The sequence below is a fragment of the Petaurus breviceps genome, unplaced genomic scaffold (genome assembly GCF_028583685.1).
Source record: "Petaurus breviceps papuanus isolate PSGF00001 unplaced genomic scaffold, PetGlider_PUasm1.0 90466, whole genome shotgun sequence".
NCBI lineage: Eukaryota > Metazoa > Chordata > Mammalia > Diprotodontia > Petauridae > Petaurus > Petaurus breviceps.
In genome coordinates, this window is record NW_027187260.1 from 1979354 (window position 1) to 1993120 (window position 13767).

Genomic DNA, 13767 nt, shown 5'->3' on the forward strand with positions numbered 1-13767 from the left:
AGGGACCCAGGTAGAAGGGAAAAGTCACAGGGGCTTCTCCCAACCTAGAATTTTTTTCCCCTTGAATTTTTCTCCCCCAGAAATCTAAGTGTGGCAGCTAAGCAGAAAGATCAGGTTGGAAATACAAAAATCAAGACAAGAAGAGGAATATCCCAGCAAAAATAAGGGGGTAATCCCAATATAGGTACTTCCTAAATTCCAATTAAGGAAAGAGCAAAAACAAAAAGATTATAGCCAGTTCAAATGATAAATGTTCTTTCCAAAAGAGTCTGCCTGAAATGGGATGATAAATGGGTGAGGTAGCATGGGAGAAAATGGCAAGATTTGAATTCAGAGTATCTAAGGATAAATCCCAATTCTATTACCTGGGGTGAGCCATTCTGCTAACCTAGGCCTTAACTGCTTTTTGCAAATGAAGGTACCTGTTCTGAGTAACAAGACTAAGGTCTAATACTCTGGAAGGGCCTGTGTCCCAAACAGAAGGAGGTCAGCTGAATTTCAACAACCTTACTTCAAAATGTGTTGGCACAGAAGTCAGGAGAACAAGGTGCCAGTACCTGCTCTGCCATTAACTCCAAGTCTCTATTTCCTCCTCTGTAAAATGAAGGAGTTCTCTAACATGATCCTGAATCTGTGTCCTACTTGTTTGCACTTTAGTTCCACTTTAACTTCAGTAAGTATTGAATAAGCTTTCCTTGGTGACCTTGGGTAAGTCACTTTCCCTCTCTAGAGTCTCATGTTGGTGATCCATGTCTTTTCCAGCTTTAATACCACATTTTGTGAGGTTTTTAGGAGGCACAGGAAAGTTGGTTTCAAATCTTTCAGCTCTCTACTCAAAAGCTTTTTTGCTACAAAAATGAACACTATCCTTTCCCAATAGTAATCAAGCTTCTTACATGCCAATCTTGAAGAAACTACTGATAATTCTTAATAATTAGGTGGTAAGGTGGGTTTCAACAGGAAGCTACCATTTAATGGCCCCTTCCTCTGAAGGTAATTTCCTCAATAATGAACTTAAAAGTGTCTTAAAGGTCTCTGCTGATTCACCCCACTATCAGGTGGCATCTGCCTCAACACCAATAGAAGGTATCTTTCACGCTATTCACATGGGTATGGTTTGCCCTAGATGTAAGACTTCCTAGTTATGGCTGTGCATCACACAGACTATAGTTTCAATTTTTATTTCACAGAATGGTTTTAGTCTGGCCAAATAAATTATAGTAAACATGAATGTTTCAGAAGAAGTGTCATGTAGCACCTCTAGCCATAACTGTGACATACACTAAGTTCACAGTGCAATGAAACAGGATGGTTAGGATACACTGTCAATAATGAATTGATATCTGATTAATCAGATGAATACTATCAAATCATCTTTTTGTAGCAACAAGTCCTAAGTATGTGAAATAAAAATGTATTTTATTTAGGCTGGTCTGACTTTTAGCTTGATCTCCTTTTGTTATCTTACTAATGGAAAAGAATTAATATAGCATTTATCAATTATTCAAGAAGCATTTATTTAATACTATTTGTCAAGCACTATATTAAGAACTAGGTATATAAAGAAAAACAAAAATTGTCTCTACCCTCAAGTAGCTTACATTCTAATGTGACACAACATGGGGGGGTATACATAATATATATGTATACACACATTTATACACAAATACACATAAGTATATGTGTTTACATACATAAATAAAAACAGAGAATTGTAGGAAGGTAATCTCATAGAGGAAATCATTAGCAGTTGGGTAGATGAGAAAAGGGATCTTAGAGAAGGTGAGCTATGTCTTGAAGGAAGCCAGGAACTCCAAGAAGCAGAGGTGGGAAGGAAGAGCATTTCAGGCATGGAAGAAAACCAGCGCAAAGAAAAAGAAATGTAATTGAGTGTTGTGTATGAAGGATGGCAAGTAGACCAGTATGACGAGACCATAGAGCTGATAGAGGAGAGTAATGAACCAAAAGACTAGAAAGATAGAAAAGGGCCAAGTTACGAAGAAATTTAAATTACAGGGTCCTAAGGCTACCACTGGAGCCTATCAAATGGGGAAGGGGAGACACAGTCAGACCTGTGCCTTAGGAAAAAATGCTTTCATAGCTGTGTGAATTGTAGTAGAGAGAGACATGAAGCAAGGAGAAAGCTGTTGCATGAATCCAGGGAGAGTTGGTGATGGCCTGATGTTGGAGACTGTGTGAATGGAAAGGAAACATATGCAAGAGATATTGTGGAGGTAGGATTAATAAGATTTGGCAACTGATCTGGATATGTGGTGAGAGTGAATGAAGAGCTGAGAATGATATGGAAGCTGTAAACTTGGGCAAGGGGAAGGATCCCTGTTGCTCTTATCAGAAATATAGAAGTCTGGAAGAGGAGATGGTTTGGAGAAAAAGATAAGAAGCTGGTTTTTTAGATGATGAGGCTGAGACCCTCACAGGACATGTTGCTCTAACTGTCCAATAGGTAGCTAGTGATGCAGAACTAGGGCACAGGAGACTAGAACTGAAAATAAAGGTATGGGAATTATCTGCAGAGTGATAATTAAACCTGTGGGAGCTGACTGAGACCACTGAGAGATAATGTTGAGACCACTGAGAGATAATGTATATACAGAGAAAGGGCCCAGAGCCTTGGGAGACACTCCCAGTTAGTGATCATTACATGAAGATCCAGCAAAGGAAACTGAGAAGCCATCAGACAGGCAGGAGAACCCTAGAGCAGTATCATGAAAACCAGGAGATGAAAGAGTATCCAGGGAGAGATGGTGGTCAACACTGTCAAATGCTACACAGACGAAAAAGGAATTAACTGTGACAAGGTCATTAGATTTAGTGATTAAGAGATCATTGGTAACTTTGGATAGAATTCAGTTGAATGACAAGGTCTGAAGCCTGATTCCAAAGGGCTTAAAAGAGAAGAAAATGGAGGTATCAAGTATAAACAAATTTTTTTCCCAAAGCATTCTGCTGAGAAGGGGAGGAGAGATATAGGACAGCTCACAAGGGTGATACCGTGTTTCCCCGAAAATAAGACCTATCCCAAAAATAAGCCCTCCCCTTACTGTGTAAGATTCCTCTAAAATAAGCCCTCCCCCGAAAATAAGCCCTATTGAGATTGCTACTGTAGTGAAGGTGATCCCCTGCGCTACACGCTACATTACGGTACCCTCTGTATGCACTGTTCCCCCCCCCCCCCATGAAATGCACGCTGCGCTCCGAGCTGCATCCAATCAGAGCTGCAGCAGTGAGCGCTTCATCCTGTTCTTCCCCAGTGATTTGCTTGCTGGCGCCATTGAGAGCAGTGCCGCGGAGGAGAGCTGAGGCAGGACAACATAAGCCCTCCCCTGAAAACAAGCCCTCTGGTGTTTTTCTTTCCAAAAAAATTAATAAGACAGTGTCTTATTATCAGGGAAACACGGTAGGCTCTGCTAAGGATGGGGGAGAAGTAAATGTATTTGTACGCAAAAGGGAAGGAACCAGTAGTTATGGCGAAACTCATGATCAGAGAGAGTGGGGACAATCTCTTAGGGAAGATGAGAGAAGACAGGATAAGAATTTATGTTGAGGCATTGGCCTTGGCAAGGAGAAGGGTCATCTCTTCATCAAAGAATGGAATGAAAGAGGAGACAGTGGAGGATGTTGTTGGTCATGTGACATGGGAAGAGGAGAAGGCTCTCACCTCTCAATACATGTTTCCATAAAATATGAGGTGAGGTCCTCAGCTGAAGGTGGAGGGAGGGATGGCAAGGGAGGCTTGAGGAGAGGTTTGGAACAGTCACTATGGTATATGGGTAGAGAATCAATTGGGGAGGAGTATTAGGATTGTTTTTGCTGTGGTACAGATCCAGACAAAATTGAAAACAAAATTGTAGTGGACCCAGTAAGCAAGGTTTCATGATTTTCTCAAGTTCTGTTCAGCAGTCCATAAGAAGGAACAGGTGGGCAAATGGCAGAAGTAAATCAGGGTTAAGGTTTAGCAAGGCATAAGCAGTGACAGGACACTACAACAAAAGATTTGACGGTACAGGATAGTGTGGAATTGAACATGTCCTCTAAAGAGTGATGAGCGGGAAGGAAAAGTAATGTAACCAGAGCAGGGGTGATGATCTCAGATAGTACTATGGTGCAAATCACAAGAAAGATGAAGAATAGGGTGAAGGATAGTAATATATAGAGAAAGTTGGACTGATAAAAGGTTATGATCATATAAAGGAATTTAGAAGTTCTTGAATGTGGATTTCTTTCAGGTGATGGCAGTGATCAAAATCCATTTGTGTGGATGAGATGGAGTGGAAAAGTACAACATGGGAGTTTTGTGATTGAGAAACTAGGACGTTTTTGTGTATAAGGGAACATTAACATTAACATGTATGTGGAAGTCCCCCAAGATGAAGGCAGAGAAATTGTAGATAGAAAGGGAGACTAAAATAGTTACTAAACTTACTAAGAAAAAAAGGGAGAATGTCCTGGGAGGTCAGTAGATAACCATCAGGTTCAGGATCTGGATTAGGTGGTAAATTTGGATAGCCTGAACCTCTGAGGAAGAAAAGTTGCTGAATGATACAGAGAAAATCTGGAAATAGCAGTAGTGAGCAAGGAGTATTTTTACTCCCCCAGTAAAACCACTGAATTGGTAGGTATAAATTAAAGCACAACCAGTACTGGAAAGGATAGCCAGGGATGTAGTGTCATCCTGAGGGAGCCTGCTCAGGGAGAGTATCAGTGGCTAGGGAGAGATCCTGTCCCACCCTGTGGCAAGTGGTGTTGCTGTGTCCTTCAGGTTGTCAGGTTAAGTCAAAGCACAGAAAGTACAAGCTGTGCTGGCATGTTGGCAAGCACCTGGAAGCTGAGGTATAAGGTGGTGAATTCTCAGAGGATGCACATCTGAGGTAAGAAAGCAAGTGTTGGAGATTTTGAAGCATAGCAAAGTGGCAGGAAATGGTGTGTCCAGAAAGCTTGGCCAGGAGATAGAAGTTGCTGAGCTCTTGCATCCTGACCCCTCAGACTGTAGGAACCGAGCCTAGACTCTTCCTGGAGGAAATATAGCCTGAGTCACCCCCAAACACACAGCTAGAAGAAGGAGGTAATGTATTAAAGCGTGTCTAGAAGGTGTTATATCCTAGGGCCTGTCTCATCAAGTTCAAAGGTAACTTTCTCAAAGGAAGAAAGAGCTTTAGGTATGCTAGGAGCCTAGAGAAGGAGCAAGATGGGCTTCCAGCCTATTCATGATTTTAGGTTTTGACTGACTACTTTATTTTACTCTCTTTTTCTTCTCTAAGTAGTCTCTAAATGTAGAAATACCTCTTTTCTCATGCACTAGGTAATCTCTCCAAATCATTTGCATCACACCTGTCTTTTTGACAAAGCTGGATAAATAAACCACTTTAAAAAGATTTTTTAAATCATTTTTAAACTCATTAAAAAAATATGGTAGTCGTCTTTGAATCACTCTTAGTTCTGAAGGAATCTTCTAAATAAGGCAGAGGTAATCTAATTGTAAACAACATGGTCTGAACAAGCCCCATGAATTATAGTCCTATCTAAAATTGCTGAGGGGTTGGGGGTTGGAGGGAAGGAGAAAAGACAGAAGAGGGGAAATAGGAACTTCCCTTGAAAAGCTGTTTGATGGTGAAACTGAGAACACTTCCTTGGATATAAACTTATGATACATTACTTGCACTGCTTTCTCAGATATAGAGAAATTCCATGTCTATAAACAATAAATAATTCACCAATAAAGAAATTTCATTTTAACAAAAATTTTCTTCATAAATCAAAATTAAAGGTAATAGAATATTTTTATGGCAAAAATTTATAATTTGAATTCTGTAACCAAAGGAATATATGCAGAGATACCCCAGGCTAACACTCTGGAGTCAATTTCAATTAATTTCTCTTCTTTGCTACCCACATTCAATCCACCATCTCCCAATTCTTTCAAGAAGCATTCTAGATAGAGCTGCTTCTAATCTAATGCTTCTACAATCATACCACCTCAGTCAGGCAGCAATAACATCTCATTCCTTGATTATGTTTATTCCAAGGAGGTGACATTATTTCACATCTAATTCATAATAGCACTCTCACTCTGCCCTCAATCTCCCCTTCTAAATAGTAGAAAAACAAATTTCTCTTTATATTCTCTCCTCCTGTTGAAGAATTTACAGTGACTCCTTTGTAAAATCTCCAACAACCATGTTGCTGGCAATTTTCAAAGATTAGAATAAGAATTGTTTTATCACTGAAAAGAGCAGTATGTACTTCTCTGACCTAAGTGCTGTTGACACTGGCACTGAAAATACTAGAAAAAAAGTATAGGATTAGGTGTTAGGAGTCTTGGGTTTTAATCCTGATTCTGTCACTCACTAGCTACGGCTGAACAAGTCAAATCAACAAGCATTTATTAACTGCTTAGTATGTGTCAGACACCATGCAAAGCACTGAGGATACAAAGAAAGTTAAGAAGTAGTTCTGTCATCAAGGAGCTCACAATTGATGAAACAGACTACATGCAAGTATTTTACATGCTACATTCAGACTACATACAAGATAGAACTTGCAGGTGATCTCAGAGGGCAGGCACTAGCATTAAAAGATAGTGGGAAAGTGTTCTTGAAGAAAGTGGTATTTTAGCTGAGACTTAAAAGTAAAAAAAGTCCCTTTACTTCTGTGTCTCAGTTTCCCTATCTGTCAAAAGAAGAAAATTAGATTATTTTTGTAGTATTCCTAGGACCTCTGCTTTTCCCAGGCTAATCTGTCCCTACAGTTGATTTACATAGTTCCCACCTTCTTTGAATATGCCATTTCTACCTAGAATGCTTTGTTACTATACTCATTCATAAGCCTATCCCTAAAAATCTGGGTAAAAACTCACTTCCTACAAGAAACTTTCCATAATTAACCCCAATTGACTTTCCCCAGCACTTGCATTTTCATTTTGTTCCTCTCCATTTGCTAAGCAATTGGGGTTAAGTACCTTGCTCAAGGTTACACGGCCAGGTGTTTCTGGGTGGGTGCTAAGTGTCTGAGCCCGGGATTCGATCTCCAGGTCATCCCAACACTGGAGCCGGTGCTCTTACTCCCTGTGCTACCTGGCAGCCCCCACATAGTAACTTCTAAAGAAAACTACTCTTAATATTGTGGAATGAGTTAAAGCTGCTCATTTAATCACACTGCAAATGACCAAAACTGGTAAGAAGAAATACTGAAATGGAGTCAACAGGTAGACTTAGTTCTCACACATTTTTATTTTTAAATAAATGTGGGTATGCATATCAAATATGAATGCTTGTATTTGCTATATAATTCATGCAAAAAAAAGACCAGATGTAGAAGTATTATCTATTAATACTGTAAATAAGCATAAGATGGAGAAAGTCTGTTGCATATATATGTTATCTGCATACAAATAATGCTATTAGTAAGACCCTTCAGTAAAGTTCTACCCAGATACTTTATTGTGGAGTGCAAGGGGCCCTGGATTCTCAAAAGAGCACAAACTGTTAGATTTTTCCAAGACAGAAAGGCTGGAAGTATGGACTTTTTGTTGAACTGCATTGAATGTGGTCAAAACCAATTCCTATTGATGCTCAGATACTGACCCAAACTCCCAAGAAGAAAGAAGTCTGAACTTCAAAATTGGTCAAATTCTTCTATTACATGAATAGAATACTTGAAGATATTTACTTCAGAATTAACGTTCTTAAAGGCTATAACTGAAAAGTGAGACTGATCTAATTGCACTTATTCAACTTCAAAGAAAATAATTTTTTTTAATAGCAAAGTACAGTCAATCCTCAAATATCTGCCAGTTTCTAACAGAGTGCCATTCATAGGGTAGGCACACATATGTGCATGCACATGTACACATACACACACATACCCATTGAATTTAATTATCTATAGCAATTTGAAATCTACTACCTCACATATTGTCTTAACTGGATTTTAAGCCATCAATAGTTCAAGACAAGAAGGGAATGAAGTATAAAGCTGTCTACATTTTTGAAAGCCAAACATAAATTATCTTTATATTCCCCAATGCTTTGTTCTATGCCTGCTCATTCCTCCATAAACAAAAACAAAATAAAACTACACTAAAAATACAGGTCTAGAAGAAATTCTCTATAGTACATTTTTATGAAATAAACTTTCCACATTTGCTACATTCTTAAATGGGTCAAAACATGGTACATTTGGATTCAAGATTACAGATTCAAAACTAGTTTCCATCTTTTCTATGGCCACAGGCCTCAACTAATTGTTTCAAAAATGGATGACCAAGCACTTTTAAGGGATTCTGTTCAGTTCCAGGTTGGACTACATTGCTTCTAAGGTCACTTTTAACTAAAAGATTCTATGTAGCCCTCATGGCCCTGTTCTGTCCTTCATACCAAGAGAATAGATAAAGAGTTTTGAGCAGCACAAAATCTATTAGCTCTATTAGAAAAGTCATTCAAAGTACATGCCCCCAAAATACATAATAGGTCATCCAGAAAATCTGTGTGTAAGACAAATAAGAGTGGTAGGTTGGGGAGAGAGAATGCTATGAGGAACACTTTGAATAAAGCTGAATTTCTATATAACAAGATATGTTTAAAGCAAGGGACAGCTATACAACAATAAATAAAATGTTTGTATAGCCAAGATTTCCAAGAACTATGTTCATTTAATGAATCAACATCCATTACAGCTTAACATCAACAAACAGGTATTCAGTGTTTACTATGAACAGAACACTGAACTAGGGAAGATATAAAGATTAAATAAAGCAATAACAGATTTGTGGTATTTATAACTTCATAGAGTAAGAAAGATTCACAAGCAACTATAATACAAATATTACCCCACGTGAGACTATGTACCTGGCACAGTGGAGTTACACATGGTAGTACAGTGGCTGGCACACAGAAAGTGCTTAATAAATACTTGTTCCTCCATCCCTTACAAAAGGGAGAGGTTCAATCAAGTGCTATTTCAAAGGAAGGAAGAATTGTTACCAATGGGAAAGAGAAAAGAGAGAAGGTAGCTTTTGATCTGAGACTTAAAGGAAGGTTCTGATTTCAAATAAAAAAGGCAGGGCAGGGGATTTTGGGCAAAATGATAGCATGGATAGTGAAGGACACATATGCGGGTCAGTGAGTACTCCAGATCAGCATACTTGGAATTGTACGAGATAAGCTTAAAACAGTATTATGGAAGGATTGGAATGACAATTTAAATAGTTTAGAATTTATTTAGTATGTAGTAAGGAGCCAATGGATTGTTTTCAGTGGAGGAGAGTAATGTGTTCAGATAAGTCCATAAAGAAAATTAATCTGGCAGCAGGATATGTTTGAGGAGAAAGTAGAACTGGGAAGCTTACAACTGTGATTGAAGTGTTAGGTCTCATTACCCTCATTGGCCAGTACTGGGGTATTTGCACTGGGAATACAGAAGAGAAGGACTTGAGAGATGTAGAGAGAAAATCAACAGGACTTAACAATGACTGAAAGTTCATCTAAGGGAGAGGGTAAAATCAACAGTTATAACAAAGTTTCAAACATAGGCAACTGGGTGAATGGTGGTATTATTGAAAGAAAGTTAAGTAAGAAGGAAGAACAAGTTTTTGGAGAAACGTGCAGTTTTGGACATTGAGAATTTTGAGTTACTAATGGCACATCCACATGATGATTTCATATAGAGTCTGAGACGTGAATGAAATTTAGATGAAAACTCAGGGCTACTGAGGCCTGGAAAGCAATGACAATAAATGAGGAATATAAAGAACACTGAGTACAAAACTTTGGAGAATATCAAGATTAAAGGGGCAGGGAAGAAGAGTTAGTGGAGACAGAAGGGTTACAGAGATAGTAGGAGAACCAGGAAGAACATAATGTCCCAAAACTCAAGGGAAAAAGAAAGTATGTGGGGAAATGGTTGGTCAACAGAGTCAAAACCTACAGAGAGTACAAAGGAATGAGGGGTAAAAAGGGAGGGGAAAAAACATTTTTGGATTTGGTAATTTGTAGATCATTGTTGACATTTGAGAGAAGGGTTTCTGTAGAGTGGGGGTGGTAGAAGAGCAGTAACATATCTAGTATAGATAGCTTTTCCCAATAAGCTTGGTATTCAAAGTGAGATAGGTCAGAAGAGTTGAGGAGATGCTTTTTTAGAATTAGGGAATCATGAACATGTAATAGGCATATAAGAAACCAGAAAGGGAGAGAGTGAACATATGCAAGGTTCTAGAGGAGGGAAGGAGAACAAGAACACAAATGGAGAATTACTACAAAATCCCAATTTAAAGAGTCTTGACAATTTTTTAGAATTCATTACATAAACAGTCAAATCTCAATAATCGAGGGTATGGAGAAACAAAGAAAGTCTGTGAACTTGTTAAGTTATATAAATAATGTAAAAACCTCATTTTAGCAATTTCAACCTCTTCTATCAGATCTTTCAAAGGACACAGACATGAATAATAACTCAAAAGTGGCCCCTATCTGATTACCATCTAATTAGGGTGCTAACTATAGTAAAATTTCCAAAAAGTGGCAAAAGAAGAAAGGAGTAATAATAACCCATAAAAGACTGTTAAACCGACAGAATAATAATTATAAGGAACCTATTCAAAACAGGCAAACTATTACATAGTTTAAATAGTCTGACTTAATTCCTCTCAAAAAACCTTAGTTTACAATACAAGGAAATTTATATACCAACATATATAATGAAATTTTTATTTTTTCAGACTAAGCTTATTTGCATAAATTGTTACTTTAGTTGAAAAGGCAAATTAAAGCCTACCACCAACTAGGTGTATTTTCCTGCCAAGTGCCACAAAAAGAAAGAGATAATAATTAAGGTAGTGCTGACATCTACTGGCAAGGGAAAACCTCCTTTGAAAATGGTATGGGATCCTGGCTATATTAGAGCCTCCAAACTAAAGGCCTATACCTAAAAATTCACCTCAACGTGCCCACAAAAGATAAATCAAATAATGTGAGCACTATGTTATATATATAGATGAGAGAAACTATGCTGAATTTTAAGGGATGGGGGGCCACATGTACAGAGAATCTTTATATGTAGATCTGTGTATTAACGTTTGAAACAAAAACTAAACTTACCAATTTAAAAATTAAGAGAACATGAGTCTATAGGTTTTTATCAGACTGCTCACTTCCAGTGATCATGAGATATTTTAAGACTAACCCCAAGACAAATTGTTTTTCCCCTCTAAAGAAAAGCTGTTCTAAAATCATTCTAAACTTTTAAAATCCCTCCCTTTCACCCCCCCATTTGAAAATTAACAGCAATACAGATTTCCAAAGCCACTGTCCAAAAGTACAGTTATGCCCATTTTCAGAAATCAAAAAGGTATATGAACACAGGCAAGAATTCTCATTTTGGGGGAAAAAATTAATGAATATTTAAATATAAATTTACAGTGACATTTATTTGAAATACAAGACCAACCTACTTCAAAAATCATTCTTCAGTTGAAGAATTTTGTATCATGAAGATATTGGCACAGCTTGATAATTGTGCTGACTAGAAAGCTGGCTATCATTTCAGATTAGTATTTCTTCTGTGACTTCATGAGCTTTCTTCCTCAAACTGGTATGATTCCCATAAAGACAAAATTCTAAAAAATTTCTAAATGCCTACATACAACTTAATCTATTCTATCTATGCAAAGAAGAAAACACTATGCACATTCAAGAAGTGTGATGTCTTTGTCTTCTTGAAAACAGACTGCAGTTTTAGCTTCTACACATATGTGGTTTTCTTAAACCACACATCAAAATGCCCACCTTCTTTAATCTTCTTATCCCATTCAAAGAGAAAAATCACTGAAAAGAAGCAAAACGTGAGTGAACTGAATCATGGTCAAACCTTGAGCAAAGCCTCTTGGGTGAAATCAAGTTCTAATGATAGATTCTATTTATGAAACTCATGGACGAAGCTAGACGCAATCATGGGATAGGAAAGATTCTAAAGGGGGGGGGGGTGTAAATTACTCTAGTTAGAAGATATTGCAAAGGAGAACAAGATAGACAAATGGCAAGTTGGTTGGGGGTGAGGAGAAAGCGTCAAGGGTGACAGCAGATGTCTGAAAGCCTATTTTTCAGGGGTGTTTTTATGGGTCAAGAGAGCGCTGGGTGTTGGGGTAAGAAAACAGACTTAAGTATCTCAGCGTCGTGTCCCATCGCCTTCACCAGGTTCTTGGGAAATGACAGTGGCTAAGGTTTAACCCACTCACTAGAGTACTGGGGACAGGGAGCTGAAGTGGGGAAACAATACCTCACATTCTAGCAAGAGGAAGCCAGCCAATCCCAGTATCTTTTTAACAAGCAACCTTAGAGAGGGGGACGAAAATGAGGGGACTGGTCTTCAAGCCTCCACCCCCAAGACATGGTGGGGACTAGACTGCAGGGGTGTGGGGTGCGGACGACTGGGTCTCCCCTTAACGATGCTCTTGCCGTGGGCTGGGGAAGGGGGGCAAAGAGAAAGATGTCCCCGAAGTACAGCGGCCGTCCAGGAGGGGTTCGGTGGGTCCCCAGGTAGGGGTGGGCCAGGAGTGGAGGGGAGGGGAGGGGAAGCCGGACACGCCCCTCCCTCCCCTCTCTCGGTGGTTGGACGCTTGGCCGGGGGTGTGTGGGGGGTTGGAGTCCCTCCCCCACTGCCTGCCCGGAGGAGGCGAGGCCGGGGTTGGGGGAGGGGGTTGGGGGGGGGGGGGGAGGCCCCCCCAGGGGGGGCTGGCGGATCGCGGGGTGGGGGAGGGGGGGGGGGGGGGGGGGGGGAGGGGAGAGCCTCACCAGGCGGAGCTGGCTGATCTCGTCGTAGGACATGAAGCTGAGGATGTTCTCGATGGCCACGATGGGCAGCGCCACTAGCGTGTTGTTGTGAGGCAGCTGGTCCAAGGCCAGGGACGGCGAGGCCGGCGACTGGGGTCCCAGCAGCGCTGGCTGCGGCGGGGGCAGCGGCGACAGTCGCTGGGACGCCCCCGCGGCCAGGGAAGAGCCGCCGCCGCAGCTGCCACCGCCTCCTTCCTCCGCCATCCACTCCTCCGTCACCGCCGCCATCTTGGGGGGGAGGGTTTGATGCCTTCCCCCTGCTGCAAGGGGAAAAGGGACACTTCCTGTACGTCATTTCCTCCTCCTCCTCCTCCTCCTCCTCCTCCTCCTCCTCCTCCTCCGAGGGCGGGGGTGCACTGCAGTGAGAGACCGGAGCCTGGAAAGTGGGGTTCCCCCAGAAGGCACGGTGGCTTTGGGTGCGTGGGGCTCTTCCTGGGCCTCACGGGCTTCGGGGTCCGAGCCACTCCCTTCATTTGACAGGCGAGGACCAGCCCGGAGAGAAGGAGTCATCTGCCCTAGGTCACCCGGATTGTAAGGGGCAGAGCCAGGATTTGAACCTCGATCCTCTGCCTCAGCTTCAGTTCAGTTCAGAGCCACTAGTAAGCGCCTGCTGTGTGCCAGGCACTGTGCTAAACCCAAGGGATACAAAAAGAGGCAAAAGACAGTCCCTGCCCTTAAGAAGCTTACAGTCCAATGGGAGAGGCAACCCGCAAACAAATGGCCAGGAAGCAACTATGTACGGGATAAATAGGAAATAAGGAACGGAAAGAAAGCGCCGGCGTTAAGCTGGGGAAGGCGGGATTTTAGGTGGGATTGTAGTCAGAGAAGAGGGAGAATGGTGCGGGGACGGGGGACGTGAAAATGTCAGGCGCTCATTCGGGGAACAAACATTTATTCAGTGGCCTATTATCTTGGAGAGACTGTG

General features: G+C 40.8%; 1 protein-coding gene across 2 annotated transcripts in view; it reads right to left on the minus strand.

The window, feature by feature from the left end:
* Positions 1-13113, minus strand: part of FBXO28 (F-box protein 28) — a 67585-nt gene extending 54472 nt beyond the window's left edge. The window contains exon 1 of one of the 2 annotated variants that reach the window (XM_069062600.1): positions 12804-13105. In XM_069062600.1, the coding sequence (XP_068918701.1) occupies positions 12804-13070 (267 nt within the window). In that variant the 5' untranslated portion in view covers positions 13071-13105. Of the gene's footprint in view, positions 1-12803 lie in introns of both variants that reach the window. The other variant, XM_069062601.1, reaches the window with a different exon arrangement.
* Between the last annotated feature and the right edge of the window lie 654 nt (positions 13114-13767).